Raw genomic sequence first — 22,154 nt, 5'->3', positions numbered from 1 at the left:
CATTTAAAAAAAAAAAAATGTGAAAGAAAAAACAAAACAAGAAAAAAAAAATAATATTAAAGTATTTCATTTGCCAACTATTTAATATAAACAAATAATTTATAGCAATAAGATTAAAACCATAGAATTTTGGAAAATTATCAAAAGGAAAATCAAAAGAACAGTAATATTGTAAATAAAATTAAAAAAAAATTATAAAAAGTTAAATGAATTTTTAATTTGAATTCCAAAAATAAAATTAAAAAAAAAATAAAATTAAAAAAAAAATAATAAATAAAATAAATACCCTTTGTGAAAGTTTGATCAATTTATTTTCTAATTCTTCTATAGTACGTTGTAGGAGATTAAATTGTGCACATGAAGGACACTGTTCATGCATATGGGGACACTGTGTTACATACCCATAGGGTTTAACAATTATATTTGCATTTTGAATGCAGCCCTAAAATAATTTACAATATATAGGTTTTTTTTTTCGTTTTTGTTTTTGATTTCTTTTTACATTAATTTTTTTTTTTTTTTAAAGTTAATTTTAAATTGAAAATTAAAAGAATTATTAATTTTACCATAAAAGTACTATGACTTTCTGAATTCCTCTGACCAACGAATAATTGCAAATTGGAAGCACTGAAATTCCTATCAGGTATAAAATTATTCACTCTTTTATATAGGGGATGGCAGTCAATTATTAGTTGTATTTCGGGACCACTTACAGCAAGTGCAATTTTATGCCACTTACCATCAGCTAATTTACGTGAAAAAGTTTCTGTTTGAACATTTAATTGACCACTTTCTGTTATATATGAAAAGTGAAAACGTATTTCATCACGATTACCACTTGATTCTAATTCCATATACCTGTAAATTATTTTTAAAAAATACAATATTCATATCGTATTATAATATTTTAAAAATATATTTACCTAAACTTTCCATATGAAAATGCAATAATTGATCCTATATTGCTTTTATCTTGTTTAATAATTGCCGTAAAAGTAAATTCTGATGATTTTCTTAATAAATTTGTTATTCGGTTCAAACTTGTTTGTGGAACCATTAACATTCTTCTACTATCTAGAAAATAAAAATAAAAAATAATTTTATATTAAAACAAAAAAAAACTATTATAAGAACGATAATAAAAAAAAATTTAGTTTTTAAATATTTTTTTTTTTCTAATTTATGACTGAAATTTCAAAACAAAAAATATTTTATATTAAAAATCAGAGGAAGTTTATCCAATCAAGTAAATTTTTGCCGAAAAAATATTAGTATTTTGTATAATATGAAGATAGTATATAACTTTGGAAATTCAAAAATTCATAAGAAACAGTGGAATTTTAATATGGTTAACTGCGAAATCTATGGCTAATCTATATACTTATGTTTTTAGATTCTACTTTTATATAGAATTATTTAATAATTTACGATCACAGCAAAGTTATTGAATAATAAAATGCAAAGGTTCAATTCAAAATTTAATTAAATCTGATAAATTTTTTAAACCAATAAATTAGAATAGTAATATAATAGTCAAATTATATTGGTTTTTGAGTTAAAATACAATTATATTCCGGAAATTAAAAAAAAAAAAAAACTAGATTTTTTGTTATTATTATGTTCGAACGTATTTTCGAAATGTATACTAAATTTGCTTTACCGTTTTTAACACTAAGAAATAATAGTCTGAGATATAGAGACTCAAGTATATATTTTTTTGCTAGTATAATAATAGATTTTCTGTAAGAACGTTAAAAATTCTTAAATAATTAATTAAATTTAACTTACTATTATTTTCTAAACGAAAAGCGATGCTACTATTATGATAGCCCTTACATGTTAACGAAACACCAGGATAACTAGAATGATTTTTATATAAATTTAACTCTTGCAGCAAATCTATGCTTGGATCCATGTCATGACTTTGAGCTGTAAAAATTTATAAATGATATAATATTATTAATAAAAATATTTATACTTATTTTATTAATTTAAAAAATTTATTTTTAAAATTATATAAATTATATATTAATAAAAAATTTTTATATAGTAGAAAAATAAAAAAACCAAAGCACCAAAATCCCCACACTTATGAACAAACTGTTATAAATGTTTTTTTTTTTTTAATGTACTTTCATTTTTTTTTTAAACAAGTGATCACATTGTTACAAGCATTCATTAACTTGTCGAATTAAGATATATATATATATATGTAGAAACAAAATACCATAATATATTTTATTATATTGTATATGAATATTTAATTAATAAAATGTAAATATATATTTTATAATATTTATATAAAATGATATGTAAATATTAAAATAAAAATAAAACCAAGGTTATTTTTAATTAAATATATATGTATATATAGGAAAATCTCATTCCATTCCAAAAAAAAAAAAAAAAAATTAATATTCACCGGACACATCCCCCAATCACCATTCCATTAATTGTTTTCTAAAATTTATATATATAAATATATAAAAAACATGGTTGACTTTTATATTTTTATAAGATATTTTAATTATATTTTAATATGTCTTGTATTATCTATATATGTATATAAGTTCCAAATATCTGTTATATAAATTAATATGAACTCCTTTTATTTGTATAAAAATATTTCAATGAGCTATAATGCATTTTAAATATATTTAAATGTTATTCTATATAATCCTTTTTAAAATTCTCTTATTTTATAAAATTTATAAATCTGTTTTCATTGGCATATAATGTACTACACATGTTATATGTATAATTTATAAAAATAAACTAGTATAAACAAATTATAAATGAACTAAATTCAAAATATATTGCCAAACTTTTTTTGTATTGTACTAAAATATTGATTTTTTTTTTATTATTTAAATTTTTATTTTATAATTCTATGCAAAAAATTCGTATCCTTTAAATAAATATTAAAATAAATAAATAAAAAATTTTATTTTTATATATTTCTGCATTGTTTAAATTAAAAATTTATTTAGAATATTTGACTATATTTAAAATTTTTAATAAAATTCAAAATTGTACTTATTGCTGATCAATTTAAAATAAAAATGATTTTAGTTTAAAACTTTTAGTTTAAAACGCTTTTAACACTTGAATTTTAATATTAATTAAAATTTGAATAGAAAATTTTTTTTTATCAAAAATAAACTTTAAACTTAAAAATTGAAAATTTAATTAAAAAATTTCGGTTTATACAAAAGATGTCCTAATAACGACACAAATATATTATAAAACTAGCAATTTCACATGATCGAAGTTGCAAACCAAAACAGTTTTAATAATATCACATAATTTAAGTTAAAACGTTTTGTAAATGTGTCTTGATATCTACAAAACGTAAACTTCATAACTTGAATTGAAAAATTGCATGAGATTTTTTATCCACAGATTTTGTATTCGAGACGTTTTCTATAAAACATTTACGATATCAGGGTGAGTCAAATACTAGCGATAAATGTCAATATTCAAAATATTTTGCAACAAGCACATCTATGGCTTATAAACGGTAAATATAAGCTAGAAAACCTATTAATTTTTACTATGTATGAAACATTTTCTAATAAAATACAAAAATGAATAAATTAAAAAAATATGTAATTGAAAATTTGGGTTTATCAAATTTTGTTTATTTCTTCTTATTTATTCAAGAAGATGGCTAAAATAATTGTTATTCTTTTAATAATTTCGAAAAGAAAAAAATGCATATTCTTCCTCTATATTTATAAAACATAAAAGAGGACAACTGAAAGCACTAAACTATATAAGTAATGAGGAAATATTTTTACATACAATGTGCTTTCTTCAAGGTAAAAAGTATAATAATTTTTTGAATTGTAATACTTAAGTACAATATAAATTATAATTCATAATAAATATTTTGTTAAACGCAAAATCATAGGGCGTCATAAATTTAATTATGATTTTAAATTTTCTTTTTTTTTTACAAAAAAAAGTACTTTGACCTATATATTTTTTTTGCCGAAAATAATAAAACAGTAAGATAATATTTATGTTACAAGCAAATGTATGTAACAATTACAAATTACGCAATAAAGAAATTTGACCTAAAAGGAATTTTTAAGGACGTGATATAATTCTTTAAGTTTTGTTTTTTTTTTTTATTTATTTTTCTGGTATAGTATTTTGCAACATTTAAATAAATCTGAAAATACATATATATATTTTTTTAAATATCCTAGTAAGTTATTCATGCACATCATTTATTGTTAATTTAGTAGGTACTAGCTATATACAAAATTTATACTTTTGTGTTACTTTCACAATTGATTTTCTTTTTGATTTTTTTTTTTGTGTTTCTTGAAAAACAAGAATTGGTAGATTTAAATATGTTTTTTTTTTTAGTGTAAAATTTTAGAATTTCAAACTGAATTCTTTGTGCAATATTTGAAAAAAATATTTTTAAAGTTATATGGCAACTATGAACTAATTTTAATAACAACGGTCAGTTTTAACTTATCTGCACGTTTGATTCTAAAATATCGTTAAATTACTTGGTATAGCAGTTATACACAAATCACATTTCCAATCGTTTATCGAAATCAAATAAGGTTCCGAACTTTACTAATACGAATCATTTGTGAACTATGTGTATACCCAGTGGAATTAGTTTTTGATTTATTACTACGATGAACTAAGAAAAATTTATTCATTAGAGTCTCTATATAACGAACACCTGAAATTTCGTATATTTTACACAAAGAAATTATAAAATCAAAAATAAAAACTCTGCCAAAACCAATAAAATTTTTGGCAAACTTTTCGTCAAACCGAAATTGTTTCAAATTTATTGAAACTTAAGTAACACAATTTATTAATAATACAATGAAGGTCTATATTTTGCAATATATTTTCAATTTAATATTTAATTTAATATTAATTTATTAACGACGAATTTTTATTAACCTAATTATCTTAAAAATTCACAATAATTAACTTTTTAATATTTTTTAATACTATCTCTATCATATACGTTTCAAGTCAGTCATACACATTAAGTATGATAAATAGAAAAATATACATATATTCTATAAATATTTATTATTCTGACTTAAAAACATATGTATATATATACTAAAGGCTACAATACCAAAACCCTAATCTAATTATTTAGTTCACTTTATCGTAGATATTCAAAAGAATAAATATTTTCAATTACATTATTAATTATAATATTATTAATTATTTACCATCACTAAATGCTATTAATATAATTAATAACTTTTACGAGTATACTAGATAATTAATTGTTTTACAAAATTAATTTTATTAAATTTTGTATATTAATATATGTACTTATAAAAATAAAATTCTTTTAAATTGGAATCTCCTACCATCGATGTATATTCTATTTTTACATTCAAGGATAATTCAGTAGCCCTAATACATACTAGATTCTTACAAAATTATTACAAAAAAAGGACAACACAATACTTTTATTCAAGTTAATTTTTCTAAACGTGCAGAAAAATAAAATTCATACTAAGTATATATATTTATTTTTTTTTATAATAAATTAAAAATTATTATCAATTTGTCATAAATTAATTGTTTTAATTTAATGATAATATATGTATGTGTATATAATTTGAATAAATAAGTATATTGTTCCATCTCCACAGGGTTATAATGAAAAATAAAATAAAAAAAAAAAAAATAAACAAAAATTAATTTTTTTTTAAAGGTGAAAAAATAAACAAAAAATAATTAAAAAATTAAAAACAAAAAAATTAAAAAAAAAAAAAATTAAAAATTCGACGAAAAACATTAATGATGAAAAACTGAAACAAAACAAGAAAAATAAAAACAACAATCACAAAAAAAATATATATATATTTTGTTAATGTTATATTTATATGTACCTTATACATAATATATATATATACATATATGTATGTATCCATATTATATAAAAAAAAATAAAAAAACAAAACCACGTAAGTATGAAATTAAAAATGTAAAAAAAAAAATTTTAATTAAATTTTATTTTAAAAAAAACTTAAAATGCATTTGAAAAATAATAACAAAAATCATAATAAAGACCTAGTAAACATGTGATACATTATAATTTATAACAGTGAACTAAGAAGAAGAAGAAGAAGATATTATGCACGGTCGTTTTCGCGATTTTAAAAGGACATGTGATAGCTATGTAAAATATTTATATAAAATGAATATTATTAAATAATTCAGGCACAGAACTATGTACTCGTATGTATATATATAATGCATAAAAACTGAATTATAATATTCTATATATTTATATTTTTAATGTTATACAAAGCCGTTTTGTAGTATTGTTTATAACAGATATAAAATTTATGTTATAGGAATCCTTTACAATTTCAGTACAATTGAATTTTGTTCTCAAAATTTCTTTATTTTATGAATAATAATTTAAAAAATAAAAAAAATTTTAGAATTAAAAATTGCATATTTTTATTTATATTATGAAAGAAAATTTTTGGGACATACAGAGTACCTTACGAACAAAATTACCAACGAAATTTGAAGTAACATGCTTACGAACAAAATTAACCAAATTTTTTAAGTTAATACAATCAAAACTGTAGACCGAAACAAAAAATACATCTTCAGTTTATCATTCGAATAATTTTACCAATTTTTAATTTTTTAATTTAAGTACTAAAAATTTTGATCCTTTTACTATTATTAAAATATGAAATATTGAAAATTCCATTTTAATTCTTCTAATTGATAAATTTTGTAAAAGCGGCTACATAATCGAAGCTAAAATATAATTCGACACCAAGCTATATTAAATTACATTGTGAATATTATAAAAAATATATACATAATAAAAATTTCATACATCAAATATGAGACATGAATGTATTATTCTTCTATATTGCATTAGTGAGCAAAAGGCTCAGGTTTACTTAATTATTAATAGACTCCTTTCTTTTATAAATTATTTGTGTGGAATAATTATTATTAAATTATATAACAAAGTCCAATACAACATTTTTAGGGCTCAAATATAGGATCAAATGTAATTCGAATTCAAAACATCTTGTAAAACATTTTGTATAAGAGTTATAATCTCCTAGCCTAATATGCATTTTTTTTCTTACACGTTTGTTTAAATAAATATACCTATAAATATATTTTAAATTATATATTATGAAGCTGTTTAGTTATGCTTAAGACATTAATTGGAATGCATTAAGTATGTATAAATTAATACTGGAATATTTGGTTAGAATATGGTTCTACAACTAAATATCTACGTAAGTATCAGAATTATGACTTCCATCAAAATTATGGCAATTATATATTTTTAATTCTAAAACGTTTTTACAGTTAATCAAATGAAATTAATGAATAATAATTATATAAAAACAATTGAATTTCATTTTTAATTTAATTTGGGATACAACCCTTTTAGTAAAATTTAGTAATTTGAATGATAGAATCCAATAATAATATCCAGAGCAGGGGAAGGTTTTTTACATGCTAATGATGAACGAGTTACAAATGATTGTCTATGAACCATATAAATACATACGCATATGTATGTATATATGCATGTCTTAAATTCAAAAAAAAAAAAAAGAAAGAAAAAATTTTGGTTATAGTTTCAGTTTTTGTAAAAGTATAAGAATTGTACAGGTGTTTAATTTTCCTACAAACTCTCATATTTTTTGTCTATGCATTGTTTAATAGCACAGTTTATTCAGACATAATGTATCACATGTATATTTCGGTTTCAAAAATAAAACAAATGAAAAAAAAAAATTAAAAAACAATACAGAACAAAAATGAAATCAGAAAGAGCTATTTGTTTACCACTTCCATTTTCGTCATATTAAAACATTAATCAGGCGGGTAGCCAGAAAATGTTTTTTTTTTTTTTTTGCTGAAAATAACAATAAAATTGGAACATCACTCCTCACTTTAAAGAATACATTTTTTCCCATATCTCTTGAACTATAAACAAAAAAAAAAGGAAAAAAAAAAGAAAAAAATAAAAAATAAAACGAAAATAAAAAAAAAACAAATTAAATAAAAAACAAGTAAAAACGTTTCAGTCGGTATAAACCGATTGAATTATACCCTGCACCTTTCGTTATTGTGTAGCAATTACTCGAACCTCTGAAATCATTCAATAGAAACTTCACGGACATGTCTGATCTATAATCGAACACACAACTGCCAAGTTTCATGGATCTGACTTTATTATTTTTCCAAATATTAAGAATAAGCTTTTAGACTTGTATGGGATCTACTCGAACCTGTTAAGCAATTCCACCAAAACTTCAGAAATATATGTGACCTATAACTCGACATACAACTGCCAAGTTTCATGAATCTGACTTTATTATTTTTCCAAATATGTAAAATAAGCTTTTGGAGTTGTATGGCAAGTACCCGAACCTGTCAAGCAATTCCACTAAAACTTCACAAATATATCTGATCTATAATCGGACACACAACTGCCAAGTTTCATGAATCTGACTTTATTATTTTTCCAAATATTTAAAATAAGCTTTTAGACTTGTATGGGAGCTACTCGAACCTGACGAGCAATTCCACCAAAACTTCAGAAATATATTTGAGCCATAATTGGACATCCAACTGCCAAGTTTCATGAATCTGACTTTATTATTTTTCCAAATATTTAAAATTAACTTCTGCAGTTGTATGGCAGGTACCCGAACCTGTCAAGCGATTCCTCTAAAACTTCAGAAATATATTTGACCTATAATTGGACACATGACTGCCATGTTTCATGAATCTGACTTTATTATTTTGCCGAATATAAAAAATTTGCTATTGGAGTTGTATGGCAGCCACCCGAACCGGTGCAGCTATCCCATTATAATTTTTAGGGCATGTGTAGAATATAATTGGACACATGTATACAAAATTTTATATTTATAGCTGTATTAGTTTTTGAAATATTTAAAATAAACTCTTGGAGTTGTATGGCAGCTACCCGAACCCGTTGTCCGATTTAGTCCAATAACAATAGGGTTCGTCCTTGGCACAAAAGAAAAAACTTGTGAAAGTTTGGTGTCGATTGCATTATTCGTTTTTGAGTTATCGTGCGATCGGACGGACGGACGGACGGACGGACGGACGGACGGACGGACGGACGGACGGACGGACGGACGGACGGACGGACGGACGGACGGACGGACGGACGGACGGACATGTCTAAATCGACGCAGAATTTTACGCTGAGCAAGAATATATATATATGTCCATACCGCAGATGACTCCTTCAAGTAGTTACAAACTCCATACCAAAGTTAATATACCCTTCACGAAGTGCAGGGTATAAAAAGCAAGAACATATTTTGTAAATATTTTTTTTTTCCTCTTTGATGTTAATATAAAATGCTTTAATGCACTTCGTCTCAAACTAACCCATCTCATGGAAACAGATGTCCAATAAAAGTGTGTTTCTCTATATATTTAACAAATTAAATAATGAGCTGTTGAAAATAATTGTTATATTAAATTAGAATAATTTTTAAGACTTTTAATTAAGCATTATTTAAGGTATGTATACAATATATAAATATATATATATATATATATATATATATATATATTGTGTATATATATATATAAAATTTTTATAACCATATAAAATGTTCAAGTGAGTAAAAAAAACGTCGTTCATGTACTTTTAGGTGTGGTTTAAGTTATCTCATATATTGCACTAAATAACTGCAGTCTCTAATGTGTAATGGAAAAGTTCATTTTGTATCTACATATGTACATATGTATGTTACAATGTTATAACGTAACTACAAAAATTTTTACAAAAATGAAAATGACACTCATACAACTAATTATGGCGTTGGTTTAGGTATAAAACAAAACAAGATATTTTCAGCGGCGAATTAATTCAATTAATTTCAAAATTCATATACCTAGGGTTATACAAACATTTAAATTAGGACTGCCAGAAATCAAACAAAATTACCGCCGCCAATTTTACTTCGTGCGGTAAAATAACCTAAATTCCAATTTTACCACTGTTTTGATTGTTAAAAAACTGCTGTTTATGCGTTGAAATTATTTAGAGTTCAACTATATATAGAGCTCTTCTTTTTATTATATATAATATTGCAATGCAATTAAAAAATCACCTGAATTATATATCAGTATTTCTAAATCTCGATACTAAATTTAATCAGTAATTCTAAATCTCGAATGTTTTTATGCAAAGAAAAAAAATCTCCTGTTCTGTGAATATCTTCGAATTTTATATTAAACCTTTAGCGATGTGTTGTACTTATATTATAGTTTAATATGCAATAATATTCCATATTCAGTAATAAAAAATTAATATTAACAAATTAATTTTAAAGGCATTTGTGTTGTTTGAGTTTTTAAAAGAAAAAAATTGGCTTACCCTCAACATTTAATTAATTAGAATTGAAATCAAAAATTATAAATTATAATTATTTTTTTAGCATATACAGTAATAAGTAAACTAAAAAATATTGTTCCTAATGTAGTTACTCATAACAAATTTCAACTGGCCACTCTATGTACTTACAATAAATTTTTTTTTTTGTTATTTACTATTCAAATATATAAAATAAATAAACACATTTTGTGTTTAATTAACAACATTGTAGTAAATTTTTAAAAATCAAAATATTATTCCTCAATATTATTTACAAAGGTGTTCAGGTATGTACGCATAAAGTACGAAAAAAAAGGAAAAAGATAAAAGCAAAAAACAAGAAAATAAACACCTCTATACTAAAACTAATTTAAATCTTCTTTCAAACAATTTACTTTACTAATTTTATAATTGATTTAATTCGATTATTTTTTATTGAATTTAAATTGGCTTAAATAAAATGTGTAAATATTGAAATTTAATTCCAAATCATTTACTTACAAAATTTAACTTGTATAGGATTTTCATTAAAATGGATTTAGGTAATTACATTTATTTTTTCTCTTTTTTTTTTTATTTATTTTTCATTTTGCAATTCGATACACACGCAAAATTGTGGATAAGGAAGACAACATTTCGATTTAATTAAGTAATTATAATATTAAACTATTTTTGTTATATTTAAATTAGTGACTGTTATACAATATCAATGCCTTAATGTGATTGTAATTACATACTTAGATATATGGAAATTATTCGATTTTTTGTTTTCAATAAAAATCATAAATTAATTGAAAAACTGTTGTTACAAATTGAAGACACGAAAGAATGAAGGTGTCTACTAGAATTTTTAAAGTTTCGAGTAAATTAACCTTCTTTCAAACCAAAATAATTCAAAAATGTGATATAACACCTTTTAAAGACAAATGATTTCTTAAACTTAGTCGTTTTTTGAAAAACAGTTTTTTCCATATGAAATATAAAACATATAACACTTCTATTTACACAATAAATTCATTTTCATAAAAATTGTAGATGACACCTTCATTTACTCGTATCTTCAATTGTATAGTTTATCATCAAAGAAATATGGTTTCGGAATTGAAAAAATTATAATATTAAATTTTTTTTAGCTTCAATCCAAAAATAGCTATTTTCGAATTTGATAAATCAGGTTTATTTGAAATTCTGTCTTGAGAAAACTTTAAATTATTTTAATGTTACCAGAAAAACTTTTATCTTAAATTGATTTTTGAATCAAAAAACCAATCTTTCATTTTTCGCATTTAATGATCCAAACTTAAAATTCTTGACAAAAAATGTTTACTTACTTATTCCGTATACAAAAAAAGGAAAAAAAAATTTGAATAACATTGTGGCATTTAGCAATGAAAATTAAATATTTTTTCAGACAAAATTGATTAATTCCATCATGTATAACAATAATTACCATACAAATTAGTTATTTTTTCTTTACTTTATAAATTTTACTATATAGATACTTCGTTTTTGTTTAGCAATTGATTTTAAATTAATTAAGTCCCATCTGGCATACATATTATAATATTTACTAATTAAATACGTTTGTTCAAATATTGATCGATTTTAATTTTGAATAATTGAATATCATAGGTTATACTTATTATTAAAATAAATATTTTAATAGTTTTCAGTTGGTACCTGTCTAAAATATAAAAATTGAGAATAAGTATATTTTCAATTGAAATTCATATAAAATTTTAGATTTTGAAATCTCACAAAATTTTCTTATTTAATTATTGTATACCTAGGATTAACAATTATTAGATCTAATTTCAAAAATCTCAAATAAATATATCAGAATTTTGAGAATATGTTAAAAAACAATTAATTTCAAATATACTAAGTAAATTTTATTAAAGATTTTCAAAGAAAGTTTTAATTTTAGATTCGGACAATTAAACTATTATAAATAAATAAAAATAAGTACTTATAGGGTTTTTTTTAGTAAATAAATTTACAATACATAAATACCTAAGGAAATAATATACAATATTTATAATATATTCGTATATAACAAAGCACATATAGTTAGGCACCTAAAATATGATACTAAAAATAATTTCTCATTAAAACCTACCAAAAAGTAAAATCCACTTGAAAATGAGGTTATGAAAAATACAAGGTGCTTAATAAATTAATATTATACTTAGTAAGTATATACATATGTATATAAAATTTCTGAATTATTAAATTTGAAAAACAAAAAAACCTTGTAAATAAACTCGAATTATAAGTAAATATGTAATATGTAGCTACGTACATAAGTAATAAGCAATATATAGATAAATAAATAGCGATTTGTATATAATATACATGAGGAATATATATGGATATACATATATAACAATATCAACATGATATTAAATGTAAATGTCCATTAAAATAATTTGATATTACTTTTTTACTTGTTTTTTTTTTTTTTTGAAATTTTATTATTATACTATTTACTTTGTACTTTAATAATATACAAGAATTAAATAACATAAAATTAAGTGAGTATGTGTGATACAAAAATATTGTACTTTCTTATATACATTATATGTATATATATATATATAAAGATTTGTTGTACAAGATAATAATTAAAATCTTTTTTATATTATTTTCGTAGAAATTGTTTGGTGCTTATTTTTTTTATAAAAATAGATGTTTGTTCCAATACACATAAGGCAATACTTATTGCATAGATATACCTACATCCTTAAATAAATTAATTAAGATATACATACGTATATATACGCTTATTATTTAGCAAACTCGCAAATTTATTTTGATTGAAAATTCACAATAACGCGAATTATTTGGAATTTCTAATAAGATTGTATTGATTATTTTAATAAAAATTCAAAGATAAGCTTCCGGGATTCTACCTAAGTATTCCAAAATATTTTCTCATAGCTAAGTTAATGGATTAAATGAACAGAGTTTATCTTTTTATCAAATTTTTTAATGGACTATATTTAAATATAGCTTATGTATATTGAATTTCTATTTATGCAATATTTTGTTTTTTAATAAAGGGATGTAGGTACCTACATATTTATGGAGAATCTCAAGATAAATTTTTGTATTAAGTAAACAAAATTAAAATTCTCTATGGAAAATATGGAAGTTAACAATAATCATATAACAATTTATTGCTATATAATAAATATTTACATATTATACCTATATACCTAATCCAATATATAATAAATATTATATTATATGAAATTCCAAAAATAAAAATACACATTCCCTGTTGCCGGTAACATTGTTATTTTTCCTAGCTTCATTAAATATTCCTTAACTAAGAGTTGCGTAAGTCATTTCATTTACACAAACAGAATAATAAAAAAAAAAGACTAAGTTACATATAATATCTAGGTATTTTACGACCTCGAAAACTAATTTTTCTGTTTTTTTTTTCTTAATCGTCCTCAAAATATCCTGACAATAGGCCATATAAATATTTCAAAATGAAAAATACCTAAATATTTATTTCATACAAAAAAAAAATAGAGTAAAAAAATAAATAAATAAAAAATTTTCAGTATTGATTCTTATTATTTATGAGTTATTTGTTTACTCACCTACATATTATTTGATTTTGTATATCAAGGTATAGGTATCTATAAAAATTATATTATTCATTGATGATTGTTTTGAAGGTTATCTAGGTATACCATGCCTATCTACCAAACTATCTTTATATAATTAATATCTTGCCTATATCCACCAGAAAATTTTGCAAAAAAAAAATTCACAATTTTTTTATTCTCGCAAATAATATCAAATTAAAATATCGATAAAAAAAAGTAGGTAACCTACCAAAAAAAGAATTCAATAAAAAAAAAATTCAAAATCTATAAATATTAATATTAAAAAGTACAATTAAATCCTTATTCTTTTACTTTAAATACAAAACCCATTTTAATTTTACAAGCAAAATAAAAAAACAATTTATTTCGTCTTTATCCTTTAATATTCTATTAACTAATTATATAAAGAAAAATTCATGTCATGTAATTAAAAAAGATAGATATATTCCTACACGTTCCGATGTACCTACCTACCTATCTGCCTACCTATCTTCTATAATATCTTCATCATTCTTTATTGAATTTTTGTTCTTTTTCTATTTAATTTTGAGAGAAAAATTAATATTAATGTATTTTACTGTTAAAAACCTTGACTTAAAAAATGTGTGCAAAAAAAAATAATTTTTTTTTTAAATTACAGTTTATTTAGAAAAAAATATATGCAAAAATATTTTTTTTTTTGCTATTTTAGTGAAAGACGAGAGAAAATATTCAAATATCCTTAACAAACAATTAAAATTGTTAACCAAAACAGTATATAATATTAATCATCATTTTATATTATGTATACAGATGAAAAGTACATAATGTAGCATATTATATACTTAAATATTAATATGTACATAAATATAATATATATATATATACATACATTTATATTCACACGTACATTCATATGTTTTACTACTATACAAAATGATTTTCTGTTTTAATCAATAATTTATACACGCAATTTTAACGTGTCTTTGAACATAAATACCGGCAGAATAAATTAACATAGAGTTTAAAAAAAAAAAAAAATTCAAAATAAAAATTTTATATTGAATTTTATTAAATAAATTAATAAATAAGAATACTTAATTTATTTAAAATGAAAATTTCATAAATTGCTATTGAGCTTAAAAAGATAAAAAAAGAAAATAATAAATTAATTATTATAAATAAAATCATTTTAAATATTTGTTTTATTTTGAGTTACTCTTCTATGTGTCCGTACATAACCTCTTAATGTTATAATGACACTTGCTGCAAATAGGCCAAAATTTAGTAGTTATACCTACATAACCCCTAAAAAAAAATTTAGGCATCTCATTTCAACTATACCTATATATTTAGGTATATATAGATATTACATAACACTGTTAAAATTGCATGAACTAGAAATACCTAGAAAATGAAAATTTAAAATAAAACATAAAAATATAAAAATTGCCTTGAGCATGTCGGAAGCTATACTTATATAATATATAAATATATTTTATATATATATATAATTTTTCACTTTTTTTTTTTTAATGTATATAATATGTACATAGGTACATATTGTGTATATTATCAATAATAAAATCATTCATTAATATATTAGATGGAATTAATATAATTATTAAAAATAATAAAATATGTATTTGTATTATTTTACCTGATTTTATTGAAACTAGAAGTACAACCAAGTTCATAATAAAAACCTGGATCCATCTCCAGGGTGATCGCAACCTTTTAATTAGCTTCTTATGGCTCATTGCAGATTTTATTCAAGAATTATGTTTTTTCGTCGTCGTCGCCTACAGCTTCTTTCAACTGAGATTCGTTGTTAAAATTCTTATAAAAATTTTTAGTTGGCCGCAACATATCATAGTTCCAAATAAATTAATTTTGCCGCATTCCAATAAAAAAACTCCATTAAAGGATCAATGATGTCATTATTATTGAATAGTAATTTTTTTTTAACTCGTTTAATATATATAGAATGTGGAAATCACTTAAAATATTCTGACACTCAATTTGAACACAATATTAATATTAATTGATTTTTTATAGAATTTACTGTAATTTCTAATTGCACTTTAATAAATAGTAATAATTTTATTATTTATTTTTTATATCAATTATTTATATTTTTTAAATTAAAATTTAATATTGGAATATATTTGAGCAAAAATCATGTGAGAATTTTAACACCTCATTAAACATACTCGTGAACACAAACTCCTGAAATCAATAGTTTTCTTCGAATGGAGTAGAGGATATCTTCTGTCTAATGATTTTTATTCCAATGTTATGGTACTGTCAAGTAAAATGTTCTAGTTTTACAGCATTGCAGTTCTTAAGTTCAATACTTCAGCATTTAATTTGTTTATTACTTTTATGTCAACTGTCAAATTTTATTTTTTATTTTAAAGAAATCAGTTTTTCGAAAATAATTATTTTTGAAAAATAATATGCTTATTAAAAATAAAATATTTTATAAGATACACTTTCTTATTAGAAAAAAAAAACGATACAAATTTCCAATCCAAACCTTTACTACATTTAAGGTTTTTTATATTAATAAATCACTTATACTCAAACTTCGATCGCCAAAGAATTTTAGTATTTTAATTCTATTATTTTTTAATTTTCGTTTTTAGGCTACAGCCTTTACCTTATATTCTGCATTGATAACAAAAATATGGATTGTGCAATATGCATACCGTAATTCGTACTGAAAGCTCACAAATCATATCTCACAAAAATACCTATTGTGAATTTAATTTGAATGTCAAAATATAATGTCTTTTTAATTAAGTACATAAACTTCCACTTCCACTTGACCTTTCTAATAAAACTGTAACTTTACGACAAGAACTAGAAACACTATGAATTTGATCAACCGGCGACACAAAAATTAATTTTTTTTATATTTAATTATTTTTCAATTAATTTTGATTTTCCTTAATATATTTCTTTTTAACTTGTCGTCCGCCAACCAAACTTCTGTTCTTGTCTTGTCCAAAGCAAAGTTCTTTCCAAAGTCCCTATAAACATTAATTAAGTTTTTACCCAATAAACAAAGTAGTAATTTTGTTGTATTCTTATATGACTCTGTGGTAGAATTCAAGTGCATCAGTTCAATAGAACTTGGACACCTTTTCAAAGTACTTTCGGATGAAATTTTTAAACTTTTAGAAACTAATGTGTGTTCTTCTTTGTAGAAATTTCTAAGAGAATGATGTAGTATTCAATTTGACTTTTAATTTCCTAGTGGGCTAACTATTTGGGTATGAAATTTTCACTGATCTATTAATTTATATAAAAGTAAATCAAGTGAATTGTTATAAGAATTTTCATTTAAGCATTTGTAACGCTAGCTGATTGTTTGATTTTCAAACTAGAAAGAAAAATTCAAATATTGAGCAATTGATGATGGATGTGTAGAAAATCTTTCAAAAATTACGTTTTTTTTAATTTTGACAGACGACAAAATATTTGTAAACTAAGAGCTCCGGCTTTAACAGTAAACAGAATAGTGTTTATTCGATACCTTTATTTTTTCAAAATTTACTATTTGACAACTTATTGATACAAAAATTTTGAATATTGAATACAAAATATTGAATCTGTCACTTTGAAGTCCTGCTTTTAATCTTGACATATCAAGAAACTACTCAAAACTATTAAATTGTCAAATTTTGTAATGTATTTTGCATATTGATTATATTTATCACGTACTTTTAGCCATCATCCTACGACAACTGCACTTGAAAACTTGAAAGCTGCTGACACATTTGCACTTTAAAATTAAACATGCATGCACGAAATTAAAATATTATTTTAGAGTAGCACTTCAAGATGAACTTATTTCAATTTTGAATAGCAGATTTAAGTTTTTTTTGTATAATGAATTTAACTTATTATGAATTGAATTTTGAAACTGTCAACTTTTGAAGTGCTGCATTGCGTTTTGATTAAGTTTTAGATTTAAGAGTTTAAAAGAAATTATTTGAGTTTATTATTTTGACATTTACAAAAATTTTTATAAATTTTAAGTTTCGTATTTAATTTCGTTATAAATGAGAACACAACCAATCGTTTGTTCAATCTCTGCTGTAATAAGAAAGCTTTTCAAAGGTTTTTTATTTATAAAAAATATTTTTATTTATTAGAAATTTTTAATTAAAACCATTCCTATATTTTGGCTGCTTATCAAATTTGTTTTACCCTGTGGTATTGTGGTATTCAATGAAACAATAAATGCAGAACACTTATTTCATTTATTCTATTTCACCTACATGTTTGCACTACCAATTTACATGTTTTAAAATGTTTTTCATTTCACAGTTAAGTACAAGAAAAAATGAAAATAAAAATGAAAAAAGAAAAAATTCTTGTTTTACTCATAGGAGTCTAAAATTGACATTTCGAGATCATTTTTATTATGATTATTTATATGGAGTTTATAAAGAATTATGTTACACAGAAATGAAAACTAATTCTGGAGTAGCTTGAAAGAAGCCTCATGTGTAATGAGTATAAAATTTTCAATCTGTAATTTTAACATATCAAAAAATCGCCGTATTAATTTTTCTAAAGACTTAAATAAAGAGCTGAAACATCAAAATATTGTGTGTCAATTTAACTCAATGACACTATATTGACTGCAATAAACATAATTTACATCTTTATGTTGCTCAACATTCATCAAAAAGAAAAACAACAATTTTGTTAAAGATCAGCATTTTAAAATTGAAAAACAATTTTCTAAATAAAAGAAAAATTTTTAAAACAAATAACAATGCCGAAAAGACGAGCAAGTATGTAATTTAAAATTTTTCTTTTCGTAAAAATAAGCTACGACTCTAAAATTTTAGATAATGAAATTCAACTAGCCCGTGGAAGATTGTTGGGAATTTTACAAGATCTAGCTGAATTGGATGATGATTACGATGAAAATGATAAAATTAACATGCCTCTACGAGGGAGACCTCCAAAGCGCGTCAAGCAAGACAAGTCTGAAAACGCGACTTCTGTACATGAGAGCTTTGTTATGAAACTTTTTGATCGAAGCTTGGATCTAGCAAAATTTCAAGAAAATACAGCTTTGTATGCAGTTTGTCGTGCATGGAACATAAATAGGCCAAGAGCAAACAGCGTCGATTGGTAAATAGGTTTTTTTAATGAAATATTTGTAGTAACATGAATGCACTTATATAGCGAGGTAAGAAATCGATGCCTAGAACCTCCTAAAAGAGAAAAAATGCTAGAGTTAACCGAAAACATATTGAAAAATGAAATAGGATTGATAACAGCAATGCCAGCACCAAAAGACAAAATTGATGAAGATAGAGAGGTTAAGGAAAAAAAAATCATTGAGGATATTGTAATTGTTTTTTTGAATACGTACTATGTCTATATCAATATTATAAGATCTCTAATTTTTCAGTTAATTAATTCTTTAGATTCAACAAAAGAAGAACTTTTGAAAGCGCATAAAGTTGAATGGAAAAAAAAGAAAGAAGATTGGATGGAAAAAACAAAAGAAAGACATAACAGATACGCATTGAGTTTTCAATTATTAAATGCTATAAAAGAAATGTAGCCAATGTGAAGACTCAATGAAAAAAGAAAATTGTGACATATGCAGTATACTGGTATACTTTTATTTAAGAAATTAAAAATAAATTTAACATTCTACATTATATATTTTATTTGAATCTTATATCTTACAACGTATTTAAAAAAAGGGTTTGTTAATTGTTTTTAAATAAAAATTAAGGAATTGCCAATACTTTTGTATACATAATTTTATTTAAACCAAAGGATAATAATATAACTCATTTTTTTAATATAATTATAATAATGGAATATTTTACATTTATTTTCTATTATATTAATTTTTGATGAAAGGCAATTGAAGAAAATTCTAAGCTTTCACGTTTTTTTTTTGTTTTGTTAATTTCAATTTATTACAATAGATTTTTTAACGCAAAAAAATACTATTATCTTAAGACGCTTTTCTTAACGTTTGAGTTTGAGGATTTTGTTTCAATTGTAATATAATCGATCGCATGCGAGATACATCTTTGCTTGATTTACTAGCCTTAGGATTAAAGTCGCATAATTTGGCGATTCTTTCCCATTCGGTACCTGGTTCAATTTCTTCATTTTCAAGTTGAACACATTGTTTTTCGGCATTTCTAAAAAGAAAGATCAAGAATTTATGAAATTGTCGTACATAAAAATCAATCAAACTATTTTTACAAAAAACTCAAAAATATCTATGAATCTATTTCAGTAAAAAATAATTCTATTTGCTAAAATTGTGGATAAAATTTTTACACAAAAAACAGAAATAATTATGTGTGTTTTAAATGAAAATTGAAAAAAAAAAATTAAAATTTATGAGATAATACAACTATGTTTGTAGACAGAAGTTTCTTTGCAAAATTACAATATAAAATATAAAGTTTACTAGCAGAAACTTAAAAGAAAATATCAACCACTAAACAATTTCACATCAAAGATATTTGAATTGTTGTAATAAGCCTTTATACTTACTTAGCTGATTCCCTTTTTGTTAGTAAAAAATTAAAAGAGTAAAAAATATAAACAATGAGAGAACAATTAGGCCAAATAGATGCATATTTTATCATTTTAATGTAATAACAGAGAAAAATATTTTTTGTAAATATTTAAAAACGTTTTAAGTGTCGCAAAGAAAATAATAGCTAAGCCACTGGTTTAGCGTTTAAATATAAATGATATAAATACATAATGTATATTACAAAAACAGCATTTTTTTTATTTTCAAAGGACACTCAAATATATTTAAATATGAATAAAAAATTCAAATAAAATTAAGTAAAAATTTATTGATTTATATTTACCTATTTGATGCTTTAGTTTTAGATATTGTTTCTTCGTGCTGTCTATACCAATCTTTAAGTTCTTGTTTTGCTTGTTCACGTAATTCCTCCTTTTTCTTAGCTTCTTCTGCATCCTTTTTCTCCAAAATTAGTTTTTGTTCTTCTCTCCACAATTTAATTTTTTCTGGTTCATCCCGGACGGGTACTAACAAACAAAAAAATATGAATTCAGTAAATATTAATACATAAAAGCAAAATAATTAGGTAGGTACCAGGGTTTTCTTGTGGTTGTGAATTCATTATATCAAAACTTCCATTTTGCTCGAAATCTCCCATAATCGTTGGGGCTAAAAGAAGTTGTTTTAAAATACTGTTATATGATCAGAATATTTTATGTTTTTGACAAACATGTTTTATCTTCCCATTATTGTTACCAACTTTAATAAAGTGTGGTGTTTGAATTTTATATCACTTTAAGCAAAGATGGATCTATCTATTACTTCCATTTTAAGCTAGATATATTTTATTAATGCTAAATAATAAGTTATACTAAAATGTTTCCAAGACTAAAAACTAAAAAAAATTAGCCATTTCTAATAGAGGTTTCAATTTTTTTTTTAAATATCATTATCATTTAAAAATTATTTCCAATATAAAAAAAGAGGGCGTTATAGTTACATCCGGACTCCCAATTTGTAAATTTTAAATATGCAAAAGCAAAAATTTTTTATTTAATAATGATGTACATAAGTGACATAAAATTTTTAGAAAACCATGTTTTGTCAAAATAAAAATCACTTTAGTTTTCAAAGAAATTTTAATATTGCACTAGGTTACAAATGATTCAATCACTTACCAATATTATCAGAGTTGATTCGTACAAAATCATTTTCTGATTCTAATGAAGCAAAAGCTGATTGTTCCCTTGCTAAGAAATCAGCAGCTGGATCGCTTTCAATACCCCCATTTTTTAAATCTTCCATAATTTAATATGTAAAAATTTTCTTTTTCGAATTAATTTTAAAGAAACAAGAAAAATTTTAAGAGATTACGAATACAAAAACCCACAACACTTCACTTTTTACAACTTCATTAATAATGTCATACCCTATCAATGGATAATTAGCTTAAAAATGTTGTAATGTTTGTTGGATACAACTTACTTAGTCATTTCCCAGCAAACAATATATGACATTTAAACGTTGAAAGAAAATGTCATAAAAATTTACAAAATATCATTTCTAAATTTACAATAAATATGAGTATGTA

General features: G+C 22.8%; 3 protein-coding genes across 11 annotated transcripts in view; 1 reads left to right on the top strand and 2 right to left on the bottom strand.

Moving 5' to 3' along the window:
* The window catches only part of LOC129612221 (protein kinase C-binding protein NELL1-like), a 30,626-nt gene extending 13,607 nt beyond the window's left edge, over positions 1–17,019 (bottom strand). For 4 of the 8 annotated variants that reach the window (XM_055525748.1, XM_055525755.1, XM_055525751.1 and 1 more), the window contains exons 1-5: positions 15,683–17,019; positions 1,789–1,929; positions 924–1,074; positions 567–858; positions 287–442 (exon numbers count right to left, since the gene is read on the bottom strand). In XM_055525748.1, the coding sequence (XP_055381723.1) occupies positions 287–442; positions 567–858; positions 924–1,074; positions 1,789–1,929; positions 15,683–15,782 (840 nt within the window). In that variant the 5' untranslated portion in view covers positions 15,783–17,019. Of the gene's footprint in view, positions 1–286; positions 443–566; positions 859–923; positions 1,075–1,788; positions 1,930–7,842; positions 7,984–9,426; positions 9,495–15,682 lie in introns of all 8 variants that reach the window. The other 4 variants (XM_055525753.1, XM_055525754.1, XM_055525749.1 and 1 more) reach the window with 4 other exon arrangements.
* Positions 17,020–18,699: 1,680 nt separating this feature from the next.
* LOC129612251 (protein lin-37 homolog) lies at positions 18,700–19,807 on the top strand. Of its 2 annotated transcripts, none has more exons than XM_055525792.1 (4): positions 18,700–18,833; positions 18,891–19,179; positions 19,234–19,399; positions 19,463–19,807. In XM_055525792.1, exons 1-4 carry the CDS (start codon positions 18,815–18,817, stop codon positions 19,616–19,618), a joined length of 630 nt encoding a protein of 209 aa, XP_055381767.1. In that variant the 5' UTR covers positions 18,700–18,814; the 3' UTR covers positions 19,619–19,807. The 2 variants fall into 2 exon arrangements, with proteins under 2 accessions (XP_055381767.1, XP_055381768.1); XM_055525793.1 differs by having other exon boundaries at positions 19,234–19,419; positions 19,479–19,807.
* Positions 19,806–21,993, bottom strand: LOC129612252 (clathrin light chain). The gene is made up of 4 exons (XM_055525795.1): positions 21,742–21,993; positions 21,158–21,232; positions 20,907–21,090; positions 19,806–20,216 (listed from the first exon to the last, which is right to left on the bottom strand). The coding sequence occupies exons 1-4, from the start codon at positions 21,866–21,868 to the stop codon at positions 20,024–20,026; spliced, it is 579 nt and encodes a 192-aa protein (XP_055381770.1). The 5' UTR covers positions 21,869–21,993; the 3' UTR covers positions 19,806–20,023.
* Between the last annotated feature and the right edge of the window lie 161 nt (positions 21,994–22,154).

The sequence above is a fragment of the Condylostylus longicornis genome, unplaced genomic scaffold (assembly GCF_029603195.1).
Source record: "Condylostylus longicornis isolate FDR11 unplaced genomic scaffold, ASM2960319v2 ptg000064l, whole genome shotgun sequence".
Classification (NCBI taxonomy): domain Eukaryota; kingdom Metazoa; phylum Arthropoda; class Insecta; order Diptera; family Dolichopodidae; genus Condylostylus; species Condylostylus longicornis.
The sequence above is the reverse complement of the archived record's forward strand: the minus strand, read 5'-3'. Positions and strand labels throughout refer to the sequence as shown.